We start from the raw sequence: 23909 nt of genomic DNA, 5'->3' as shown, positions 1-23909 counted from the left end.
GTCTGGAAACCATGGATGCCAGCAAATAATGGAGTTTATCTTTGTTTAGGGGACTTTATGAATTAGTTCTGTTTGGTGCCCACCAAGTGGACATTTTATCACAGGCATACTATTGCATTTCTTTAATCTAACATCTATGCTACATGGCATGTAAGCATCGCTGCAAAATCTGAGCAAGGCCTCATATAGATCTCCCTAAACCTCCAGTTCTTTCATCTGCATCTGTTCTTTTCAGATCGTGAATATTATTTTTGTTGACACGCTGCCACCGGATGTCATGAAACGCCAAGTAACCCTCCTTATTCATATGGTTTACAGATGATTTATTACTTCTGCACAGTTCTGTTCCAGTAAGTTTCCTCTGACCATCAATGCACTTTTATGACTTTTTATAGGCTTCAAACATTATCTGACACAATTTGTTGGGGTGTCTATTCGTAAGAGTTACAGCACTTGTTTGTTTATATTTTGTCTTTAAAGTAGTAACTCTTTTATTTACCTTTTTTAATTAGACATATAACAGCTTTATTCAAGGTTTATAAAGACCACTTATATTGAAAATGTGCTGTTTTATTTGGGGGGGATAACAATGATCCAGTACTTGTATTTTGGATATTCAGAACAATTTTTTTGTTCCTAGTTCTAGTTGCCCACCTGTTGTTATTATTAGTTCATGGGACTTTGTCTGGGAAAATAATACCAAGAGCAAAGTCTAAGGAGTTTTCTCCTTAGAGTAGTTGGTGATAATGTTCTAAAATGTGACATTTCACATCATCCAGGAAGCTAATCAAAGTTGGTCTGCATATGATAATTGAGCCTGGAGAAACAAAGATATGATGCAGACTATATGATATTTTCCTGGCAAACAAGGCATGGCAGCTGGATGTGCGACTTGTTCAGAATTCAAACAGAAATCATTACGTTGCTTAGCAACAAAGAAATTCTGCTACTTGGGCCATTTTGTGATTTTGTGCTGAGATTTTTAAAGTGAGTCTCTCTTGTGGTGTGTGGGTATTCTTTCCTTTCCAATGTCATGCGCACAAAGAGTTTCAACAAACGCCATAATAGTATAAAGACACTAGTATAAAGACTACTAGTCAATAAATAAAACCCAATAGATTTCTAACAAGCACCACTTAGTGTAAGATTTTATTTTCTATGTATTTAGTGATTTCAATTTTACATAAAGTTATGGACAAATTAATTAAAGCAATATTTATTTTTTATTTGATTCTATATTCACAACAAGAAAAAACCTTCCAGTATATGCGATTATGAATCATAACTGTCATATTAATCACTCGAGTCCAAACAAAAGCCAAGCTTTTTAAAATGTGTTTTGCACTTTCTTTTTAAAGACACTGAAACATGTTTGCTTCTACTTTTGATGCCATGTAGAAATGCTGAGGGTAAAACAGTTTGGCTGACATTAAAGATTATTTTTGCATCAACGGTGGGATTTCCTAGTGAGAATTGAGCCAACATCTTGCCAGATAAATAGTACATCAATTGAAGGATGAGTAAATCCTCAAGTCAATCAGTTGCTAGCTTTTTCTTTGTTTATCCTTTTTACTCACTGCACGTACTTTTCAGGCATGCTACACCTCCTTTTGTTTTCCACTTGCCCAATAATCCATTTATGTTCATAAAAGGTCACAGCACACCATACTGAGATGTGCCAAGGAATTTCATGGACTCTGGAAATTACCCAACATGTATACAAAGGCTGTTTATGTCTCGGAAACATTGTTATTTTGTGTAGAAAGTGTATGAAAAATGGTATGTTTAAGACACCTCCATACAAAGCAAGTGTGTAAAGATTGAAATGCTGCTTCATCCGTTGAGTCCAGTGCCTATTTTAAAAAATGAACATGAAACATGAACTTGAAAAGTTAAGGTACTAAGGAGAATTTAAAAGAAAAACAGTATCCCTCCAAGTAGATACCAAAAAGACTTCAAAGTATGAAGGGCTAACTACAGGACCACTTTAAAAGATTACAGTAAAGTCTGGCTGCTTCATAGGAAAACGTAAGAAAGACATTTATGCATTTGCAATTTGTATCTCATAATTTCACTATATAATAAATTGAAATGCACCAATAAGGTTTCTGTGATCAATATCCATTTTGAGTATTCTTTTAGGTCTGAAACTGATTCAAAATTTTGGCTTCTAATAAATAAACTTGAATTTGAATAAACGTTTATTTTTAATTGAACGGAAAAATGTTGGGTTACATGTTGACCCAGCTGGCAGCGTTGTTGCCTTAGCAAGAAGGCTGTGGGTACAAATCCTGGTCTTTCTGTACATCGTTGGCACGTTCTCCTCATGCATGTGTGATTCTCTCCGGGTTCTCCGTCTTCCTCTCATTGCCCAAAAACATGGACTATGAGCTTAACTGGTATATATAATAGTTAACCAAATTGCATCAAATATTTGTCCTGATCCTTTTGATTCTAAGACAGAGTTTGTTCAGCCTCTGTATTTCTTTGTTACTTTCTTGTGAATAATTTTTGATTAAACAAAAGAAATAATAACATCAGTTTTGATTAACTAAATGATGAATTTTGACCTATAGACCACAAGTCAGGGCCAAATTTTTATCCCTGCTAATTACTGATCAGTGCATCATTAACAATGTGAAAAAAATGTATATCTACCAACTGGAAATAGTTATTTAGCAAGTTATTTCAATAAAAGGCTTCTATTGTCATTGACCAAAGAGCTCTATTGTTTTCCATCTTTTTTTTTACACCACTGAATGAAAAATGATAATTAGGTTACTCCTAGTGTTTGGGTTGTTGATTTGTTTTGTTTTGTTAAGCGTTCAAATGGCTCATTTAGCATCCACTGAGAGCTCCTTGGATGACACCCAAATGCAAATGTCACATTTGAAATAAAGATCCTTTTCCTACTAAATTGTTTGGAAAAATAATGAGAAGACATCCAATATGCTTGCGTGACAGCTGTTTACTGAATTTTCTAATTACAGCTGAGGCACGCATCAGACCTTTCATATAAAAATCACTAATTTAATACATATATTTGAAGATCCAACTGAAAATAACCATGTAGCACATCTAGGGAGAGTGTTTTAATTAAAAAGATTGTGTGCCACAGAGGCACACTGTGTGGTCACTAAACATTACTAGGCCCTTTCTTTCTTCCAAAACAGCATTACCTCCTCAAGACACCTCATTCCAGGAGAAGAAAAGCCTCATTTATGGCAATGTAAACGGTGCATTGCCTATGAAAACACACCGAGGTGAACATGTATCAACAGAGATGTGAGTGTTAGCACAGCCTCGAATGGTTGCACCTCAGGCTGCAACTTTCAGATTTATAGTACAATAGTTCATCCTGATTGTTGTCCTGAAAGACGAGCAACATCAAAGTTAGTCATGAAAGCATTTTATTTGACCCGCATATAATCTAATCACTTGGGTGGGTACTTGCTGCCCGGTCAACAGCGGTTCATAGCTCCCACTCTCTCTGAGCCTACCGCCACAGACTGGTGAGCGTGATTGGGTTCCTTTGATTGGAGCGCCAGGATGTGCCCCGCGGCTAATGAGCGGTGCTTTTATTCCAAGACCCATTCTCTTCTGTGCATCCCTCTGTTTTTAGCAGAGAAATCCCCCTGTTGAGCCCCGCCACCATTAAAAGGTGATGAAACTGTCAATTTGCAGACATGACGAGTGGGAACAAGAGAGAAAGGGGCGAAAATAAGTCTGAAAAAGAAGCATTCCGCACTTTTAATTCAGAATCTGATTCAGCTATTAAAGTTGTTCAGTAGAACTATGGAAGCATTGTGAAAAGGGCCCCCTTTTAACACATAGAGGCCAACGCAGAAGACAAAGAAATGATTGAGCAGCAAGCCGAGTTTGGCCTTTAAAGCTCAACCACACGGGGCTTGACCTTTAACCCCAACAGTAGAACCCACAGCAACAGTAAGACCATTTAAAGAGAAAGCAAAAGGCTTAATTTTAAGTATCTAAATTAAACTTCTAAGTAAGAAGTAGGATTGCAAAGGGGTGGAAGATTTTAGGTAAATGTCCACTTTCTAGACACAAATTTATGCAAATGTATAGGGAAAAAAATTGGGGGGCATAAATGGGAATAAGCTTGGAATTTACACAAACTTATATTAATGGTTAGCTTACCATTCTAATTACAGGCTGCAAATGATTTGCAAAAAGCCACTACTGAATGACCCCACCCTATCCTGCAGAAAGGGTTTACTGCTTTACTAGCTTACTTGTTAAAAAAAGCAGTCTAACCAGAAATAACATTTAAATATTCATCTAAATTTGCCAGAGTTTTGCCTTTTGACTCCAAAACCTAATTGAGGAATGGATATTAAAAAAAGAGACCAGGACAAACAGAAAGAAAGTTTTAGTGAAGGTTTTTCATACGTGTTGTGATATCACCTTAGTTCTTAATAGAAATAATTACAGAGCCACATGAATGGAAGGCAAAAATAAAAAATTCTGAATGCAGCTCATATGTCTTGATATATTACAGCTCTCAAAGGGAATCAGTCAAAAACTTCACTAAAACCGAAAGTCATAAAATCAGTCATAGTCTGTGCATCTTATATATTAATTTGCCAGCTGGCTCTGTCTTAGCTCAGTTCCTGCAGAAAAGACCCCTACTATTAGCCCTCACCCTGGACCACAGCCAAAAAACTGTCTCCAACTCTCCTTCATGCCCTTTGGGAGACTTTTGGAGATGAATTCTGATTTTGCACTCTCCCACAGCACAGAATCACAATTGGAAGCAAAACCACCACTGAGCATAAAATTTGCACATTTTTAAAGCACAGAGTAACAGCTGGTTCATCATACTGGGACAAGAAAGAAATAGTTCATAGCACTTTTCTAATTAAAGAGAGGAGTGCATTTTTTTGCAAGTTGCCAAAACATCTTTTGCAGCTGGGATTGAAAGTGTTGTCACTCGAGCGTGATGAGCTCCGTGTTGCTCTATGGAACATACCCCATCATTTTTCCATTGGCATTAGGAATCACTGGGAGAGAAAAGCACTTGGCAAAACAGAAAAGCTGGAAACAGAACTCAACATGCCCGAGCTTTCATACAAACGTCTCTGAATGTGTTTGTAAATGTGAGCGTAACAGTGTAGAGCAGGTGACTGGTAGAGTTTGCCAAAGACAAAAAAGACGGACAGAAATGGTGGAAGACTTACTGTACTGCTCCTCATTTGGGCTCTGTATGTGTCCCAGATACCAAGACTCCAACAGTTGGTCAATAGCTAGGGTAGGGAATTGGTGGAGGGGGGTAAGACAGTCGGCAGGGGGTAAAAGTTGGAAAGAGCAAAGCAAAGCAGAGACAGGAGTGGTCAAAGTTAGCCAGGCGGTTGCAGAGGGGTTATAAAGTTTAAGTTTCAGGAGAGGGGAAACAAAAAGAGAAAACAGAAAGTGACAATCAGATAAAGAATTTGAAGTTGTATTGCCAAAATAGATAAACACAAATGGCAAGACAGGAAAACGACACACTCCCAGCAATCACCACCACCCACATGTTAAAGATAGCCATGCTTAAAGGAACAATGGCTTGTATAGGCCAAATGTCTGTCTGGAGGGCACCAGGAAGTAAGAGAAAAGGTTGGAAGACAACACTGGTCTGACTCAACAAACATGCAGACCACTTCAAACATCTTTGCCACTTGACACAAACATCCACCTTGAGATGGTGCCGCCACACAAGGACAAGGCACTTCCTGTTTTCCTGTTCAGATGGAAGAACTGAGCACCAACAAATTTCTTTGCATTGGGACAATCAACAATGATCCCTCTTTGTTTTGTGGTGACTCACTGATTCTTCCACTCGGATGATTGAGCGAGCCTATAATGTCGCCTGAAATGGATTTGAGTTGTTCTGAAACATGGATGGGTTCTGAAAGTCAGATGACTTGCACAAAGGACGATGTTATGACGCATCGACAGGGATGTTTACGGTTTCATGATTTATTCATTCTTTTAAATAACTAAAACTTCAGAAAAGATGACAATGGGACACGGTAGAGACAGATGCTTATGCTCCAATCCGGAGTCTAGCAGTCCACTCCATAAACTTCAACAGACGTCAGTAAACAACAGCTCATTTGCTGTTGGATCCAACTGTTTCACAACTGCACATGCAGCAAACCATATGGCTTCTGAATCTCATTACTGACATATCTGGAAGTGAGTTGAGAAAAACATATTATTACTATAGACTGACTGTACCTCACCAGTCCTGTGCTGTTAGATAAGGCTGTTAGACCAAAGATACTAAACGCCACACACTTTACATCTGCAGACCATCTAAGAAAAATATGACAGAAAGAATGGTTTCTTCAAAAGATCTAAGCCTCAAGAACAGAGGTCCAAACTAATTAGAGCTAATGACCCGTTTGTACTTTAAAGTCTGCTTATGCAATGTGGTCTTTTGCAAATCTGAGAATTAGTGACAGCCAGACAAGGCATACCAGCTTTATTAACTGATTTATGTGTTCATTGGGACACCATTTATGAGTGAAACAAATCAGTGAAGTAGGATAAACTGCTTTTTTCCCTAACAGAAATGTTTTAAAAGGATAAATATGTTTCTTTTTTTCTGTTACCCATTACGGCTGATTTATAACTTTAAAACTACTTAATACTCAAATTGTTCATATCTGAGTGACATAGCACTACATTAGAGAATTTTAATTGTGTAAACTTTGAGAAAACTATAGTTGAGGGGTTTTCTGTGGGTTTCTCACCCAATGTGTTTCTGAATTTTGACGTGTCCCTGTCAAAATGCTTGGTTTAGATTATTCTTGGAAGGCTGAGCTTGGATCTGCAATCGATATTCCTGAGTTGGGCTCGTTCTGGTTGGCTAACCCTTGTGGTGCTGACTAGTCAAGGCAATATAAGTATAACTATTTTAGGTATTTAAAAACTAAACATGTCCACTAACACATTTCATATGGTGGACACTCATCTTTTTGTGGTTATGTATTCACAGATTTTTCTGGGGAATGTGACTACTAAATTAAACTAGCTAAATTAGTTTTAAATTAGTTACAATCAATGAAAGCAGGTGATGTCGTCTGACTACCAGGTAACCACTCTGAGAATTTCTTCACTTTTCTACAAACTCAGTTCCTAAAGGAAGAAAGGTAATTCACAGCTAAAACTTCTAAGTATTTGATGACTGCAAGCCTAATTACTTATAATAACTTCACAGACTACTAAGAAAAATGTAGCCAATCCCTTAAAGCGCCTAAAACTCTCATGGGAGGCTTTATTCGATATGGATACTCCCTTGAGTTTAAACAGGAAGCTACTGATCAACTGTGAAGCTTTGTCCAAATAAACTTGAAAATTTGGGATAAACAAGAGCACAATCCACTCAACCGCGATAAATTCTAGCCATAAACTGTAATCTGTGCTCTGTTTTCATGCGTTAGTTTGTACTGTGGTGTAAATCATAACGTGGGAGAGGCATAAATACATAAAAGCTGGAAGCTAGGAGCTTTAAAGCTGCAGCAGATCCCCAAACATATTTTTCCTCATGAGGAGTGGCACACTGAACCACTCCAAGGCAACTCATTTGTTGTTGGCACAACAGAGAGGAGGATCCTGGATCTGGAATGAGTCTTAGCACTCAAATCGGCGACTAAGACCATTCAGCTGGAATAAACTGTACATACCCATGCGTACAATCAGCTGTTTGTGAAGACTGGATGTGACGCAACACTAATTCGACCTTCAGAAACTCTGTTTGGTCTGCTTCATTATGTCTGCTTAGTCTGCAGTAGAGACTGAAGGCATTTGAAATAAATTTGAAGCCACCTTGAGGCAGAACAACAACAAAGACCTCTCCAAAATAACTGCAGCTGCCCCCATTCGTCCCTCTGCTGCCCGAGAGCCAGCCTGAATCTCTCACTCATAAAGGTAATGCCTCTGTGTCACACATCCCTCTCTTGGCTCTACTAGCAGCCAAGCCAAGTAGGTGGCCTGGTCAAAGTGACAACTACGTAATGTGACATTTCTCTTCAAAAGATAATGGAACAATCCAAACTTTGGCTGCTTTTTGTCAGGAAGAATCCACTACTAAACTATTTGATGACTGGGCCTTCAGCTTCTTTAGTTAGCTGAAAACAACTAACTAAAGTTAGTTTATTGACTTTTTTAAATTAAAAAAATCAATAAAAACTAATTCAACAATGGTTCAACAATAAAACTAGCTTCAGCAGTTGCCAGCTTCTCCAGGCTCTGAGTTGAAATTGATAAAGTATCAAAATGATCCGATGCTATTTGTGGTACTGAGCTGCTTTGAATTTGTATTGTTTCATCACTAGTGACCACATAACCTGACGTTTCTGTTGTTCTCTTGGTTTGTTATACTTCATGTATGTTTGATGGATGTCAGAATGACATAGTCGCTCTCTGGTGGTGAAGCTTGTAAGTCCTGCTGTTGCAGGCATGTCGATGTTGTAAAGTTATATTATCATGAGCTTTATTATTTGGGTATGAAGGGCCCGGTCTTTAGCCCCGCCTCCAGCCCAACGCTGACTTGTTCCGCTAGTCCATGGTTCCACTGATTATGAATCAATGGATGCAACACGTGTTTTTCTGTGACTATATAGTTGTAATGACAGCAAAAACGCTAACTCAAATTTTGAAACATGTCTATGCATTAGCTCTGCATTCATTTCCAGTGTGTTGTTTTAAGAAATAATTAAATTAGATCCCACAGTTCCCATGTCCATTCAATGAACGGACATGGTAACCTTTGTGTCTTAAATTTCCAACAATAATGGTCAACATTATTAGTGCACTGGGAAAGTCCTTCAGAGAGTCTGTGGAACAAGAGAAGGCTCTCACGGATGAAGGGGGTCTGATCTGTATTCAAGAAATCTTGTTGGGTTCTCAGGGATTGGAGGTTAGGATGAAAGGTTAGGAAGACATAAGACACTACTTTTATGTTTCTGGAGGACACTGCAGACTGTTATTATGTTGGACTAATAGCAACAATGGACAAAGAATGCTTTAAAATAGTCTCAATTTGACAAGTTAAAATCCCAGATGTTTCACATTGATTTGGAAAGACAAAGGGGAAATGGACATGCCTTAACCCCCATCAAACAGTCACAAAACAGGAAACTCAGCATAATGAGGGCAAATGTGGCAACTGTGTCTCCTATTTTATAGCACTGAAAAGGGAAGGAAGGCGGAGGCTTGGGTGGGCAGAGTGGACAACTCACAGGACAGAGCCACTCAGCAAATTATTCCACATTCAGCACCGGAAGCTGAATTTCCTTCCCAGGACTGTGCAGCCCAGATCTATATATGGAATTATTCTGCCTCTTCCAATCATGGAGCAGTGATCACACTGAGCAGAATGCAGGCCTGAAAGCCACCCTTCAGATAAGAACATTTCGGCTGCTCTTTTCAAGCATTTTGAGCTACACATGGACAGAAATTTCTATGAAAACAATAAATGTGAAGAAACTGACAACTGGGTTCATATTTTACACACTGTTAATCTGAGATTAGCAGATAAACACTTCTCAAAGTGAGTTGCCTGAGGTTGAAAATAACTAAAAAGCTCGGTTTACAAGACAGGTCTCCTTCGGTTTATGTTTATGTTTTCTTTCCTACTGAGGGACTAAAAACAACCTGCACCTTACTATTCTCATCTGTCACAATCACATCCTGTCAGCACCCTTCTCATTAATGTCAGCCAGGCTAAAATTTCCTGCAGCTCTTTAAACTGCTCAGCTTCATGTGAGGCCTCATGGCAGAGCTATTTCTAAGAGACGAAGCACATGATGCTATGTGCCGTGACTCTGATGTCAGCTTCCAGTGCCGCTAACAAAACAAATCTTACCACCATCACGTAATCAGCGTCTAAAGCTTGAAGTGCCAACAAAAAAAGCAGGATGTCTGATATAGCAAGGTCTTTTTCTTTAATAAAGAGAAAAATTATAATGCGTTTCTCAAAAACCACAAACTCCTTTGCTGTGAAGAGCTTAATTTCTTGCAGATGTATGAAACTAATATTTTACACTGGAGACAGATCTCCATTTCCTGATATTTATCCATTCCTCCATGGTCACTTATTTCCATTCTGGCTTTACAGATACTACAGTAAAGCATCTAAGGTGTATCTTGACTTATTTTCCCTGCAACTGAGTCAGTGTTGAGGCATTTTCTGGCTTTATAAGATCTCACGCTTTTCCACTTAGATGAGATCAGGATTGCAGGTCGGCTCAGATCAGCATCTGTAACTCTTAAGTTTGGAGTCATAATTTTGTAATATTTGCAGAATATGGTCTATATGATTTCAATTTCCTCCTAAAGGAAGTATTACTGCTGTAAAATCTTAGGACTTTATTTCAGATTAACAGCTGCCAATTAGAGAAATGGATATGACTTTTGTCAAGGACTCTGGCTTTTGTGCACAAAGGACCTCTTTTATGGCACAGTGAACATTAAAGTGACGTTTTTTAATACAATTCAGTATCATAGAGCATAATAAATAGTTCTCAAAGTATGCTGGGTAATGTGGCTCAATCAGTTATTGATAAATGATGGTTCCCTAAGCAGTGCCATCAGGTGCTCAGCTTATGTTTGCTTTTTTGATCTTTGCTTGAAGAATGTCCATTAAAAATAAACTTCAATTAAACCTTTAAAATATGTCATTAATTGTAACCAAAAACAACTTAAAAGCCCGCAGAACAGAGAAAACAAAACAAAAAGTACTCCGCTTATTAACTTTAAAATGAGAATCTAAGCCATAAATACAAGAGGGATTCAAACTACAATCAATCATCCTCATATTCAGAACACACAATGAACAATTTATTTGATAAAATGTTACTGATAGGGATGCACTGATCCACTATACCTCCTGTATCTGACTGGATCGTTAGCTAAAAGCAGGAGCTAGCACATCCACACAATAAACTCAAAAACGCAGCTCGTTAACCAACTCTCCATGGCTCTCTCTGGTGTGTTCTGTAATTACAGTCCAGTGTAGCACAGTCACTTGGGGCTCATTGTATTCCACAAAGTGTTTAATCTGTAAGCCACATTTGATTCTCGCCTCTAACTTACAAAGCATGACATGAAAATCTATCCATGATGAAGTATCTGCTTCAGTCTGTGTTTGAGTCATTAAGTTGTTCAGAGTCCAAAACTGTGAGCACAAGCAGCACAGAAGTGGGAAAATAATGAAGGATGACAACCATCAAGCCTGTTATTTAAAAAAAATAGGTTTTTGGTGAGAGTGGATGCTATTATGTGATGCCTTCCCACATATAAGCACTTTTCAAGCCGACATACAAAAGTGGCAAAGGAGAGAACAAGTTGGAAAAACAGAGGGGCTCTGATGGAGTGGTCTTTGTTCGTCTGGCTTTTATGTTTTTTTATTTTGCAGTCACCTTTGGCACGAGTTAAAAAGATAAAAGAGAAGAGTGGGTGTTTATGTCTCAGAGACAAAGCCTGAGTCCCGTGTTATGACCAGACTCTGGCAAACTGGCGACGAGGGAGGAGAAGGTGCAGCAGGAAGAGAAGGTTTCATCATTCAGCACTCAGGCAAACACACACACACACACACACACACACAAATTGCAAAAATCAAAATCACAGATGCTGGAGTGTTAAAAGGTTGACTGATCTATCACTCAGAAACGTAATCTTTAACATATCTATCAGATTTTCTGGATGCTTACTTATGATGTCAGGCTCTGGAGTGCTGCCATCCTCCTCCCCACTGGGCCGGTCTAAGGAGGAAAAAACAGAGATGTAAGGATGAGATCAGCAGTTAAACAAATGACAGGAAAACACACATTTTCTTCATATATATGTGTCATTTCACAGGAGAGCTATATTCTTTAAAAAAAAAAAAAAAGCTAAAATCTTAAAATGTTTCGTTATAATTCCTTAAGCAACATTTCCTTTTTTTCAAATATGGGATGAGTTAAGTAAGAACGATATAATGAAAACATGACTCCACTGAATTAAGGGCAGCTGTTGCTGTGGTTTGCGGTTACCCTTCCCCTTAACGTTAGCAAGCCCACCTCCTGAAGCTTCATCAGCTGCAAAGTCCTCATCGTCATCCAGTAAACTCGTAGATACCCGGACATCTTTTTCTGACTCCAAATCTTCTGGAAGCGGAACCTCTCCCCACACCTTGGAGGCCTGACTCACCTGGGACAAACAAGGAGATTTGACTTACTGGGATTGAAGTTTCCACAGAGAAAGGCTACACCCAGTTGTATGCATGGGGTCTAGATGGGTGGAGGGAAAACAAAAGCAGAGACAGGAAAAGGGGCATTGTGACATGTTTACTTTTCCATCTATTATCACTTGAAATCGCCCTCAAGGCTTTGCATGCAAATAAAATATTATCCGAGCTTGCTCGCTGGACAAACTCCAACATGTTATCCAACTTTCCCATCTCAATGTGGACTCTTGCAACAGATGTCAACAGCTGATTACGACGGCCCACATATGAGCAGACAGAAAGCCAGAACAAGCAGCTGCAGTAGAGGCCCAAATGACACAAATCTTAATATGCTTTAAACTCCACGCCCCCAGGGCAAGTGAGAATATCCAGCATACCAAGCCCAGTTCTTTACAACTGCATCAGTATTCTGGACTCATGAAGGGTGTACAGCTGAAGCATTATGTCACCTTGAGCAGCAGCGGAAACATATGAGATTCATCCTCAAAAATTGATTACCATTACATTTCAGTTGTTAAAAAGCCAGTGGCAAAAACTATAAAAGTGTGAGAACATATGTTCCCTGACCAAATTAATCTCATTTATCATTTCATACAAACTAATAACTTTACTGATTACTCATTTTACTCAAAACACCAAACATAAATGAAGATGAATAGGGGACCAATAAGTATGCAACTATGATTCTGTGTTGTTTAGTTATGGTGACAAAAATCATGTTTATGTTTGAAACGATTTATTCCTACTGCACAGTATCCAGTGGGACATAGCAGGACTGCTGGATACTTTATGCCTCCCATAATGTATAAAGTATATTCACAGTCACCACAGTATCAGTTTACACAATAGCAGCAATATTTATTAACTAATTGTATACATTATCATGCAGAAGTATTTCTATACATTAGCCTTTACAGCTTTTGTGATAAACTTTTACATAGTATTTTGGGATTTAACAGGACAGTCCAAAAACAAGGAACAAGAAAAAAAAATCAGAACTTTCAGTTCGTATTAAATAAAAATCAAAGAAACTACCTTGTTATAGAACCAACCCAAAACAGAAATAAATTAACACTGTATATTAACATACTTGGTAACTACAAGTTGCATCGTCATCACATATTGATTGTATTCCTGAATTTCCCCACTGTGAGACAATAAAAGATATTTCTATCACATTTTAGACTAAAATAAACCAGCAGCTGAATGTCTAATGTCTATTTGAGTGGAGGTGAGCCCCCAATACAGCATCTGTCCTTAAAGCAGTGGTTCCCAAACTTTTTGTCCTGGGCCCCCCCAGTGGTTTCCAAAATATTTTCGGCTTCCCGCGCCCACCCTGCAATGGCACAACGGCCCCCCCTAGGGGGCGCGCCCCACAGTTTGGGAACCTCTGCCTTAAAGGAAGACAAACATCTTGGGAGACATTCCTTCACCTAACTTAATACTAAAACTAGGTCAAAACAAATTCCTTTATCTTGAATATGACAGGAATGTAAATATTAAATAATAGTTTTTTTTTTTGTTTTTTTTTCCAAATCTCAGTGCCATATTTTAGCTTAGCACCTTTTTTTCTAAAGAAGACCAGTGCTGTGAATGAGATGTGGGATGTGCAATGTCCACAGGACATTTAGCTAGCTAGTGAATGAAGTCTCAACACACACACAGTGATTTCTCTCACTTTATTGTTTCTAAAGCAATTACATACAAACCCATAAAAATACAAAAACAATGAGGAAAAACCCCCATCTTCCTGTGGTTTAATCGACAAACGCCTTCAACAGCCAGTGAGGAGGCACAAAGCTTGGCCAGCCTCTCTCAAATCTGAGCATCTTGATAAAGTTGACTGCCTGAAACACAGCATGAGTTTAACTGTGCTCTCACCATCTCAGCACCCAGGCTGCCCATATTCTGCCCATAAGCTTAGACACGACTGGCAGAATGCCACCCCAAGCATTTCCAGTCGGCATGGCCTGCCAGTTCCTATTTCCACCATACTCTGTCATGCAAGTTTTGCCGTTTCAATAGCTCCAGCTAATAAATAACTAAACCTACCCCCCAAATCCTCTCTCCCCTGAGTGAACACCCGTACAACAACACTCCCGGGCCTTTCGCAAAAGGAAACTGCTGACTAGCCAAATTCTTTTCAGTTGTGCCGACCAGACAAGCATTGGCGTGATGATCTCCTGCTTCCCGCTCCCTTAGGATGAGGTATGATCTGGACATGCTGGATGCCATCTGGGCACTAACCTTCACAAACCTACATTGATTGGAGAGTCAGTATTAAGCTAACACATTAAGACAGCTAATATCAGTTTGATGTCAAATAAAAGAGAGTTGGCAAGCATAAGACACTGTTTTTGCTTACTTTGGAACTGCACTCAAGTTCAGATACAAGTTTGACCTTTACTCCAAGTCTTGTGGGGGCGAGTCACGCCTGTGGTGTTAAAATTATCTGTCCATCAATATAAAGAGCCCTCAGTAACTGTTTGAACTCAATCCCACCTGCAGGTCACCAGCCTCTAGCTCTACCAACAACTTATCTCCAGCTAACCTGGAGTATACTTTTAAAGAATTGCATGCACAAGAACAAACACGACTACCACATTCCGACAGTTAGACATTCAAATGGTTACATAGGAAAAAGGTTGGTCACAACTCACCCTACATGCCTTGCAGGATAAGTGAAACAAGTTCTATTTCACTGCAAGTGACATTTGACACAAACTTGAATAAAGCTGAATTTCCACTGATCTTTTTCAAAATAGTGGATGTGACTCTACATGAAGATAGTAGTTTGGTTGGTCTGAAATAACTTGGCCAAGACTCTCCTAGTCTTTTTAGTTGTGGGTTGGGACTCTATCAGTAGAAAAAAATATATACGAAGCAAAAATACCTTCATCAGGGAATCTGAAGCAATCGGTTTGTCTATATAATATGGAGATTGGGCTATTTGCATTTCAGTATTCATGGAAGCACCTATTTATGGTTTTTATTGTAGAGCATATTTAATTCTAAAGACAATGCAGCTTGGGAAACTAAAATACCTTGGCATGGTGTTCTCCTGGACTGGTTCTCCTTGGTGCTAAGTGATTGCACCCTAAGATCCAAAAGAAGGAAGACCATTAATGTAAGCTTCTACAGAAATGCCAACATGGTTTCCACTATTTCACTTCTAATGAATACTGATCATGGTGTATGAACTATTAAATTAGGAATTTATAGGCATCTCAGAGAGAATGTCCAGTATTTTCAGATTAAGAAATTTGCAAGAGTTGGTGTTGTGTGAATTCTTTGTGTTTACCAACTAGTAAAGCAGAAATATTGGAAAAGCTGTTCCCACTAATGCTTGGAATGAGCATTTTATAATTCTGTCAGCATTGTAGAAATGAAACACATAAAATGCATAAGAGGATTTTAGTTCCACGTCTGTAAGTCACACATAGAGAATCCCAACCTGGCAAAATTTTGGAGACATTGAATGCCTATTGGAGGAGGCGTGAGAAGAATCCTTCAGGGGCCTTCATATCGCCCACTCTGCTCATAAACCCTCTGATACAGCTGCAAGGACAATCTGTGAGAAACATCTTGGAGGCAGAGGCGATGTGTCACACAAGCAGAGAAACTGGACTCAGCTCAACTTCTTGGATTTTCACACACAATGCTCTCTTGTGAGAGCATGATGGCAATAACAGGAACAGAAGCTCGCATGACCCACCAGGAGAATATGATGGGCATCTACACAGGATGATGAAAAAGATTATATTTCCCTTTGCAAGCACCTGATGCAAGTCCAAGGGATTGTCCTTGAATGCGAGTAAAAATAACCTTGTATATACATAAACATAAATCTTGCCTCTCCATCCTTCTCTAACCACATTACTATACTGTGCTCTACCTCTTACAGATCAACAATATGTGCTTGAACTGAAAGAAGTATGGTGTGCTAAACAGGAATGGAATGCAAACTGCATTAAGCAAAATGTGGATGAAAGTTTGATACATTTTCTTTAAATACAGGCACATACTAAAGAAAAAAGCCCACATCCTCCTCCCTCTAAACACTGCCAGGCACTGTTGGGCCTGCAAAATCCCTAAACTACGTTCTGCTGAGATAAAAGTTTATGAGGATTAACTGTAACGCAGTAAATCGTGTCCACTACAACATAGGAATCACATTAAATTATCTGTATACATGTAGATTTAAAGGTATTTTTCAAAACAGTGGGATATGGCATAAACTCTCACTGGTTGCTGTATTAGGTACACACAAAGAACGTCTCTCAATCTACCCTCTTACAGAGGTAGGTTGGAAAAAATGGAACTACCCAGTGAGCCGCATTAGTGTAATTGAAGATGTGTTGGTGATGTCTGAGAACTAGCAGAAGGGCTAAAGATGACAAAAGGAAAACAGTAGCTGAAATAACATGTGCAATGTATGCCACATAGCATCTCTTCACCCAAACCTTGAAACAGATGGAATGCAGCAGCAGAAGACCACAGCTGGGAAGGCAGAGGAGACTAAAGCTACAACTGAAACATTTTCATCAAACAAACACATACTGAAGAAATGTTGCCTGGTGTGTTGCAATATTCAGATGAAAGGCTCAGAATTAGTTGATTACACCATGAAAACATGGATCCACCCTTACCAGTTTAGGCTGGTGGCAAAGGGGTAATGGTATTGGAGGACATTGTCTTTTCACACTTGGGCCCTTTAGTACCAACTGAAAATTGGTAAATAAGCACAACCTAAAAATCAGGACTAGAAAATCCGACCTGACCCGAGCCAATAGACATTATGCCCAAGCACGATACAATTTGACTAACTCTAATTAGAGGCCCAAGCTCGACGTAAACCCAGCTTATGATTTTTAACTGCTAACAACGTAACCTCCAGGTCTGTCTCCAGACCTGACTTTGTTCACCGCACCTCTGGGTTGTGGAGAACAGCAGATAGATGATTAGCTGACAAACCTGCAACAACAACAAAACCTTTAAGTGTTGATATGTTAAATCTGTTCCTTGAGGGATTGGGTCTATTTTGAAGGCAAATCTAGTATTAGTTGTGCTGAATAAAGTGGATGATGATTTGGGTATATTATGCTGACCTTTAAAACAATACTTACACAATTACTATAATGCTTTATGGTCCTAATCAACATAATAAAGTCTTGTGCATTGTATTTCTGCGTATGCTTTACTTTTTGAGTAATAAAAGCAGAAAAAAGCTTAGTCAAATCCAGGTAGACACAACACTTTGGTAACAGGCAAAATAGGAATATGTGTGGAAAAAATCTCTTGGAGTGGTTTTTGAACTGACAAACTGCCACTTTTGATGCGTGAGCCTCGGCTTGAGAAAGCGCTCAATGAGCGAGGGCCCATTTGCTCTCTGCTGCTCTTCGGCATGTCTACAAAAACTGTAATCCAAAATGACTGGGCATGGAAGACAAACGCTGTTTGACATCGTCTGCAATTGTCTTCTGAAAGTGTTCCATGGCTAAATCTGTGGGTGCAACAAACAACCTCACTATTTTCTGGAAGACTGGACCAGAAGAGTGGAGCCAAAAGTGAAGGAAAAATCCACATTTTTTAACGCATGCTTCAAGTGCCTGCCTGGCCATCTTCCCCCAGGACATTTATTATCCCACACAGCAGCCATACCAGGCATTTTACAATGAGTTTGGCTTTCTACTAGGAAGAAGCACTGAATGAGGTGTGAAGCTTCTTTTCAAGTTACCTAAATTAAGTGAACCTTGTCGTTACGTGAACAAATACAAATCAGCATTCTTTGAAGCTCTAAGAGTTTAAATAACATTATTTAAACCAGGCAGTGTTTAAATTACACTGTCCGGTTTAAAAAAACAGATCACACTTTGTTTAGTTGGATCAAATTTTATTAGAACACATTCCCCAAAGTAGAAAAGCACCAAACATCAGGAGACTAGAACTGAACAATATAAGGGTTAAATTCTGACCAGTGACTGGCCAAAGCTCAAAAATCCAAGCCTTGTCTGATCAGTAAACACACCATAACTTAGCAGCTCACACCTCACATGGGCTGTAGTCAGGAAGAGGACAGAGAAAATTTCAGTATGATTAAGACGGATCAAAAATGAACCCGGAAAAACTAGAGGTGTAAGAAGGTATTGCAAGAAAAAATAATTTTTATAAAGACATGCTGTTCATTCAGAGTTCTACAACAAAAAGTTAACCAACACATGTTTTTGGACAGTAATTCTTAATATAATATGGAAAATGACATTTAAAATGTCAACTCCATATAATTCTGTCTTTGTTCTTATCTGACTGCTCTCTTAAACTTAGACTGGTTAAACCTGAATAGAATAATTTTCCACCGAAAAGTTTACTCTATTTTTGAAAATCCAAAACTTGAAGATTTTCACTGTTTTTTTTTTGACATAAGAAATTACTAAGTTAAAGCTCTTGGGTGCAGAAAAGTCAAAGCTTAACTGATTTATTTTACCTTTTTTACATTCTCTTTAAAATGTTATTTGTGTTCTGCGAATCTTTAATTTCAAAAAAACAAATAATTGCAGAAACCAGTAATGTTATTTCAGCGCATGTCCTTGCTTTATTTGTTTTATCTATCCATTTGCAGTTTTGTGAGCTTGATGCACACCAATAATTAATTATCTGCCGTAGTCAAATAATATATAACCAACAAAAATACATTCAACAGCTCAGTACTTTTTCAAAAGTAGGCTATCACTTGATTCTTTCAATTAAAATATTGCTTGATTTTTTTTTATTATTATTTTCTTAAGCCAAGAAGTCTATTAAGCTAAAACAACAAATCTCAACGCCACTTCAGCCAGTGGAAAAGCTTGAACCACATGAAAAATTGAGTCTGCCTCTCCTTCGTGATTTGCTGTCTGCCCCTTTAGTTTATGTGAGGTATGTGGCAAACAAATAGTGCCTGCAGCTAGTTAGCATCTGATACACAAGCTCTTACACACGCTTCCCTCTTTACACCAACACTCAGCCCTGTCAAAATAAGCATCTGGCCTGTGCAGACTTGTGGTTATAGTGCACCTATACTCATCTGTAGGAAAGGACAAGTATAGACTACATTTTAAAGCGATAAAATGCAGATGTCCCTTTTTCATATTCTGTTGACCAAGTGTTAACACAAAGAAAAATATCCATCCATCCATTATTTAACACATTTGTCCTTGCAAGGGGGGGCTGGTGCCTATCTCCAGCAGTCATCAGGGCGAGAATTATTAAGAAACTTCAGTTTTTTACTTATTGAATTCTGTGCAGCACTACTGCTTTATTACAAGAAGGTCCTGGGTTCGAATCTGTCTTTTTCCCTGTACATGCATGGGTTCTCTGCAGGTACTCCGGCTTTCCCTCACAGTCCAGAAAAAGAATGTGCCAAGATTTATTTATCTGCATGTGAGGAGCAGGTAGGAAGATGCACCAAAAAAGTTGCAGTTGTAATTCTAGCAAAAGGTGACTCGGGGATACTAAATACAAATGAATGCCATACTTTTAAGATTTTTATTTACCAAAACCCTGGAGTGCTGCAAACTTTAATAAAATACATTGAGGTGATGTGAAAAAGGATAAGAAAGGCCCTAGAGCTTAGTCTCTGTGTCCATCTCAAGTTATTTCACCTATAAACTTTCATTGGACAATTCATTTTAGTAAAAATAAAAACATTGAAATATGTCAGACAAATTAGGCCAATAATTTGCAAACCATGGTTGAGTCACTGTAATGTATTTCAGGCCAAGGGTCATAAGCTGGCGGCACAGTGACCAGACAGCAAGCAGGGATCGTAAGCCGGCTGTGAAACAAGACACCTGAGCCCGAATCTCAGCGTAATGGTATCTAGTATGGCAAGTTTCCAGCTCAAAGAAACCCAAATGGTCAAAGGAATAACACAAGTTATCATAAAGTCGTAACCATCATGTAATTAAAATACCAGATCAGCAAAAGTACTCAGTTCTACCAGCTCCTTTGGAAGCCATTGTTTAATATATCTTGAAGCATGACCACATTCTGCCCAAACGTCTCAAAGAGTGGAGGCCAACTGACAGCCACAGAAACACCAACTTTTCTTTTATTACCTCAACTGGGCCCCAGTGGGACTCAACACTTAGACCACCAGTCACCGTCTTCCACTGGAGAAACGGTAAGCCCCCCTATTTACACAGGCAGGTATTAAGGAATGCATGGAATTAAGAGCCATTCAGAAACATGGTTTTCAGACATCTTTAGGAACAGAATGAAGCTATTCTGTTTCCAACTTATTGTGCCTGGGAGCTAACCGAGACGTTCTTCTTGTGAATAAATATTCTAAGAAATAAATGTACAGCAAAAGCCACAATGAAAGGCCACACTGCTAAAACACAAAATCTTACCAAGTATTTTTAATCTAGTTTCTAATGGAAATATCTTTGTACACCTGAAATCAGACAAAACTAATATACAAGTAAGTTTTCAGCAAGAAATCGGAGTTTGTTTTAAGTTAATAATTACTTTGTACTGGTCCCACTGTCAGACTACTTCACTTATAAATAAGACTTTTTTCATAAATATTAAGGAATTACTGACTTAAAGAAAAGCTTTTATATCTTACTGAAAAGCTTCTTGTAAGTTAGTTTTGCCTTATTTCAGGCGTACTAAGATATTTGCACTTGAAACTAGACAAAAAATACTCAGTAAGATTTTGTGTTTTTGCAGTACACATATAGAAGACTAGATTTTTCCCAACCTGAACTAAATGTCCCAGCAAGCATAAACACTGTACGAGTAATTTGGTCTGTAAATAGTGTCAGTGTGTGAGTTTCTGGTAACAGAACTGTGAGGAAGGGACTGAGGGGGGGCGATTCCAGTAACCCCCAGACGACAGCTGACGGCCGAGGTGCTGAGACCTGCGACGGCTCAGAGGGGCCGCGCCGCTCCGGCTTTTCCAGCCCTCTCTTGTTTATTTATAACAGGAAGAGTCGCTGTTGAAGCCCTGCTGTGTCACTTAAGAGGTCTGCTTTTCCTCTCACTGGAGCACCCGGAGGGATAAGGGATCTGAACTGGTTTGACGTTTATCTGACACTACCACCTTAACAGAAAGATAGCAGGAGAAAAGTGAGCACTAAACTGGCCAGAGTGGAGCAAATGAGGTCAATCCACCAAACAGATGTTCATAGTGAAGCATAAACATTTCAGTCTCTGGTAATCATGAACACTTTTACCCATTTAAACAACACAAATGAAAAGAATCGCTGAGAAATGTTAAAAAGATAACAAGGATTCTCACCTCACAGCTGGGAAAATAACACAAAATCAATCTGGAATGTTGGTTCAAGCTGCTAAGGCAATCAATGAAGATAAATGAACCAGGATTTTGTAAGCCACAAGGTGGTTTTAACTTGTCAAACACTTAGTGTCTGGCTGATACATCCACGTCTTCCAATATATGATCCGGATTCAGACAAAGCAGAAAGGATATGTAGTCCATGAGGAAGGATTTAAAAAGACATGATAGTGGTTCAACTTTTCAGCAGAGCATATGCAGTGATGTCAAGTTAATCGTTTATATCAGCCAGCTAACTGTGTTTACATTACAAATGTGTGCAAAGCTTTGTTGATATTCCACTAATGTCGAAAAGAAACACAATTTTGCAATTGTGGTGTTTCCACTAAATTAGAAGCACAATTAAAATCACACATAATTACGTTTCTTCACGCTAAAAATCATGTCGTGTACAACTTCCTGTCATCTTATTTATCTTTTCCAGTGTTTGATTGCCACATTTCGGATAATTTCTAACTTTCAGGGAAAACTTTGGGGATGTATAGATGAATCTTGACCACACTTATTTTAAATCTAGTTAAGAATTGTCGTGATTCTAGTTAAGAATCACCGTTTCTGATGTTTGGACTTCATCGTTTAATTTTTCCAAATAATTTTACATTACTACAAAACCAAATGACCTAATGACAAATCCTGCTGTGTTGATATACATGTAGAGTTAAGCTTTAGAAAGGAAGTAGAACAGCTGTTTAATGGCTTTGGTTTCTACACAGCGATGGCAACAGATTCACCCTCCTCTCTTCCTGCCTCCCTCTCGCTTCAGGACCAACTAATCTGACACCACCTGTTGTCTTGGCCACACTCACACTGTCCCATATAATCACAGGCCAGAACCAGCTCAGTCTGTCAACCCACTCCCTGAACCCCCCGCGTTTATCATACTCGATTAGCTACACTCACTGGGAAAAGTCTAAAAAGGACAAAAGAAAGGCACAGCTTAGGCACAAGTTTCTGAAACAAATCGAACGGTTGAATCGCTACAAATCTGCACCCTGAGACACAGGAAAGAATCAAGCGCATCCAGATAATAATAGTTTTGAAATTGTGAGAACAGAATGACCTTTAGGCCTCTTGGCCGGGGAATTACATGTCCTCCTGGTATTCTGACCGTGGGGAGTAATTTCTTGTTGGTAAGCCTACGGTACTTTCTGACCGTTCCCAAAGTCATGTTATCTCCTAACTGGCTGGAATTTTCGGGGAGAAGCAGCAAAGTTCCTGTAGGCGCTCCAACATGCTGAGCGTGTCAAACCAGGAGTTTTTTGATCCATGTTTTGTATTTCCTGACCCAAGACACATTTTGAGCTAACCCATCACAACACACCCTGCTGTTATCTGAACAGAACATTTTGTTTGGGCAGCACCTGCACATCAAAGTGCTCCTCTTCTCTTTTTACACTTCTTTTCATTAGAGATCTGTTTGCTTTTTCAAGGCAAAAAGAAAAGAATGTCAATGTGTTGAGAAATCAAAAATATTATTTTACAGCCCTTCATAGAAACATGATGATGGTTGTATTTAAAAAACCTAAATTATCCTCTCAATCCAACCACTAATATGCTGACTAAATACTGTTAAAGTAGCTTTTGATGGAAATGAAAAATAAATGATGTTATTGCAACTGTACAAACTATTTCAGTAGAAAAGTAAGGCCTTTATTTTAATCATATTAAATGCAGAGTTAAAAAGGAGACAATTTGAATGCTGCAATTAATAGAGACAAACACAATGGGCTTCATTCATATGGCCAGGCTCCGACTCGGAGAATAAGAAGCTCCATCATCCAGAAGGAGCTCAGAGATTGGCCTCTGCTCCTCAGCATGAGCAGAATCATTTTTGACCTCTAATCAGGAAGCCGCCTGGAGGGTTTTCTGAGCACATCTCACTGGGAGGAGACCCCAGGGCAGACCCAGGACTTGCTGGAGGATCTATATCCTTTCTGGCTTGGGAATGCTTTGGGATTTCACATAATGAGCTGGAGAGCGTTGCCAGGGAGGAGAATGTGAGGAGTCTCTGTCTGGCACATTTTACCTCTGCAATATGACCTCATATAAGTGTTGGACAATGAATGTCACTTGGACTCATTAATACTTTTACTTTACAAATTGCACCTTTCATGGCTCCTCAAGGTTCTCCTTATAATAAAAAGGGAAATGTCAGGAACTATTTCAACTGAACTGATCTTAAATGTTTTAAAACATCACTACATATTCCTGGGTGATGTTTAGACTGAGTCAGTGTTCTGTACGGTGGGAATGCATGCGAGTCTTGTTCTCGAGTTACTGAATATCCACAGGCTAGATTTGAATTGACTCACAGTTGACTGAAATAACTATGAA

The 23909-nt window shown here is 38.9% G+C and overlaps 1 protein-coding gene across 2 annotated transcripts in view; it reads right to left on the bottom strand.

Moving 5' to 3' along the window:
• Positions 1-23909, bottom strand: part of hspg2 (heparan sulfate proteoglycan 2) — a 117515-nt gene that overhangs the window by 69195 nt on the left and 24411 nt on the right. The window contains exons 2-4 of one of the 2 annotated variants that reach the window (XM_088007151.1): positions 12069-12198; positions 11721-11771; positions 5199-5264 (exon numbers count right to left, since the gene is read on the bottom strand). In XM_088007151.1, coding sequence (XP_087863277.1) covers positions 5199-5264; positions 11721-11771; positions 12069-12198 — 247 coding nt within the window. The remainder of the gene's footprint in view (positions 1-5198; positions 5265-11720; positions 11772-12068; positions 12199-23909) is intronic. The other variant, XM_088007152.1, reaches the window with a different exon arrangement.

Source organism: Poecilia mexicana, unplaced genomic scaffold (assembly GCF_051168715.1).
Source record: "Poecilia mexicana isolate PSO_F unplaced genomic scaffold, ASM5116871v1 scaffold_7, whole genome shotgun sequence".
Classification (NCBI taxonomy): domain Eukaryota; kingdom Metazoa; phylum Chordata; class Actinopteri; order Cyprinodontiformes; family Poeciliidae; genus Poecilia; species Poecilia mexicana.
The sequence above is the reverse complement of the archived record's forward strand: the minus strand, read 5'-3'. Positions and strand labels throughout refer to the sequence as shown.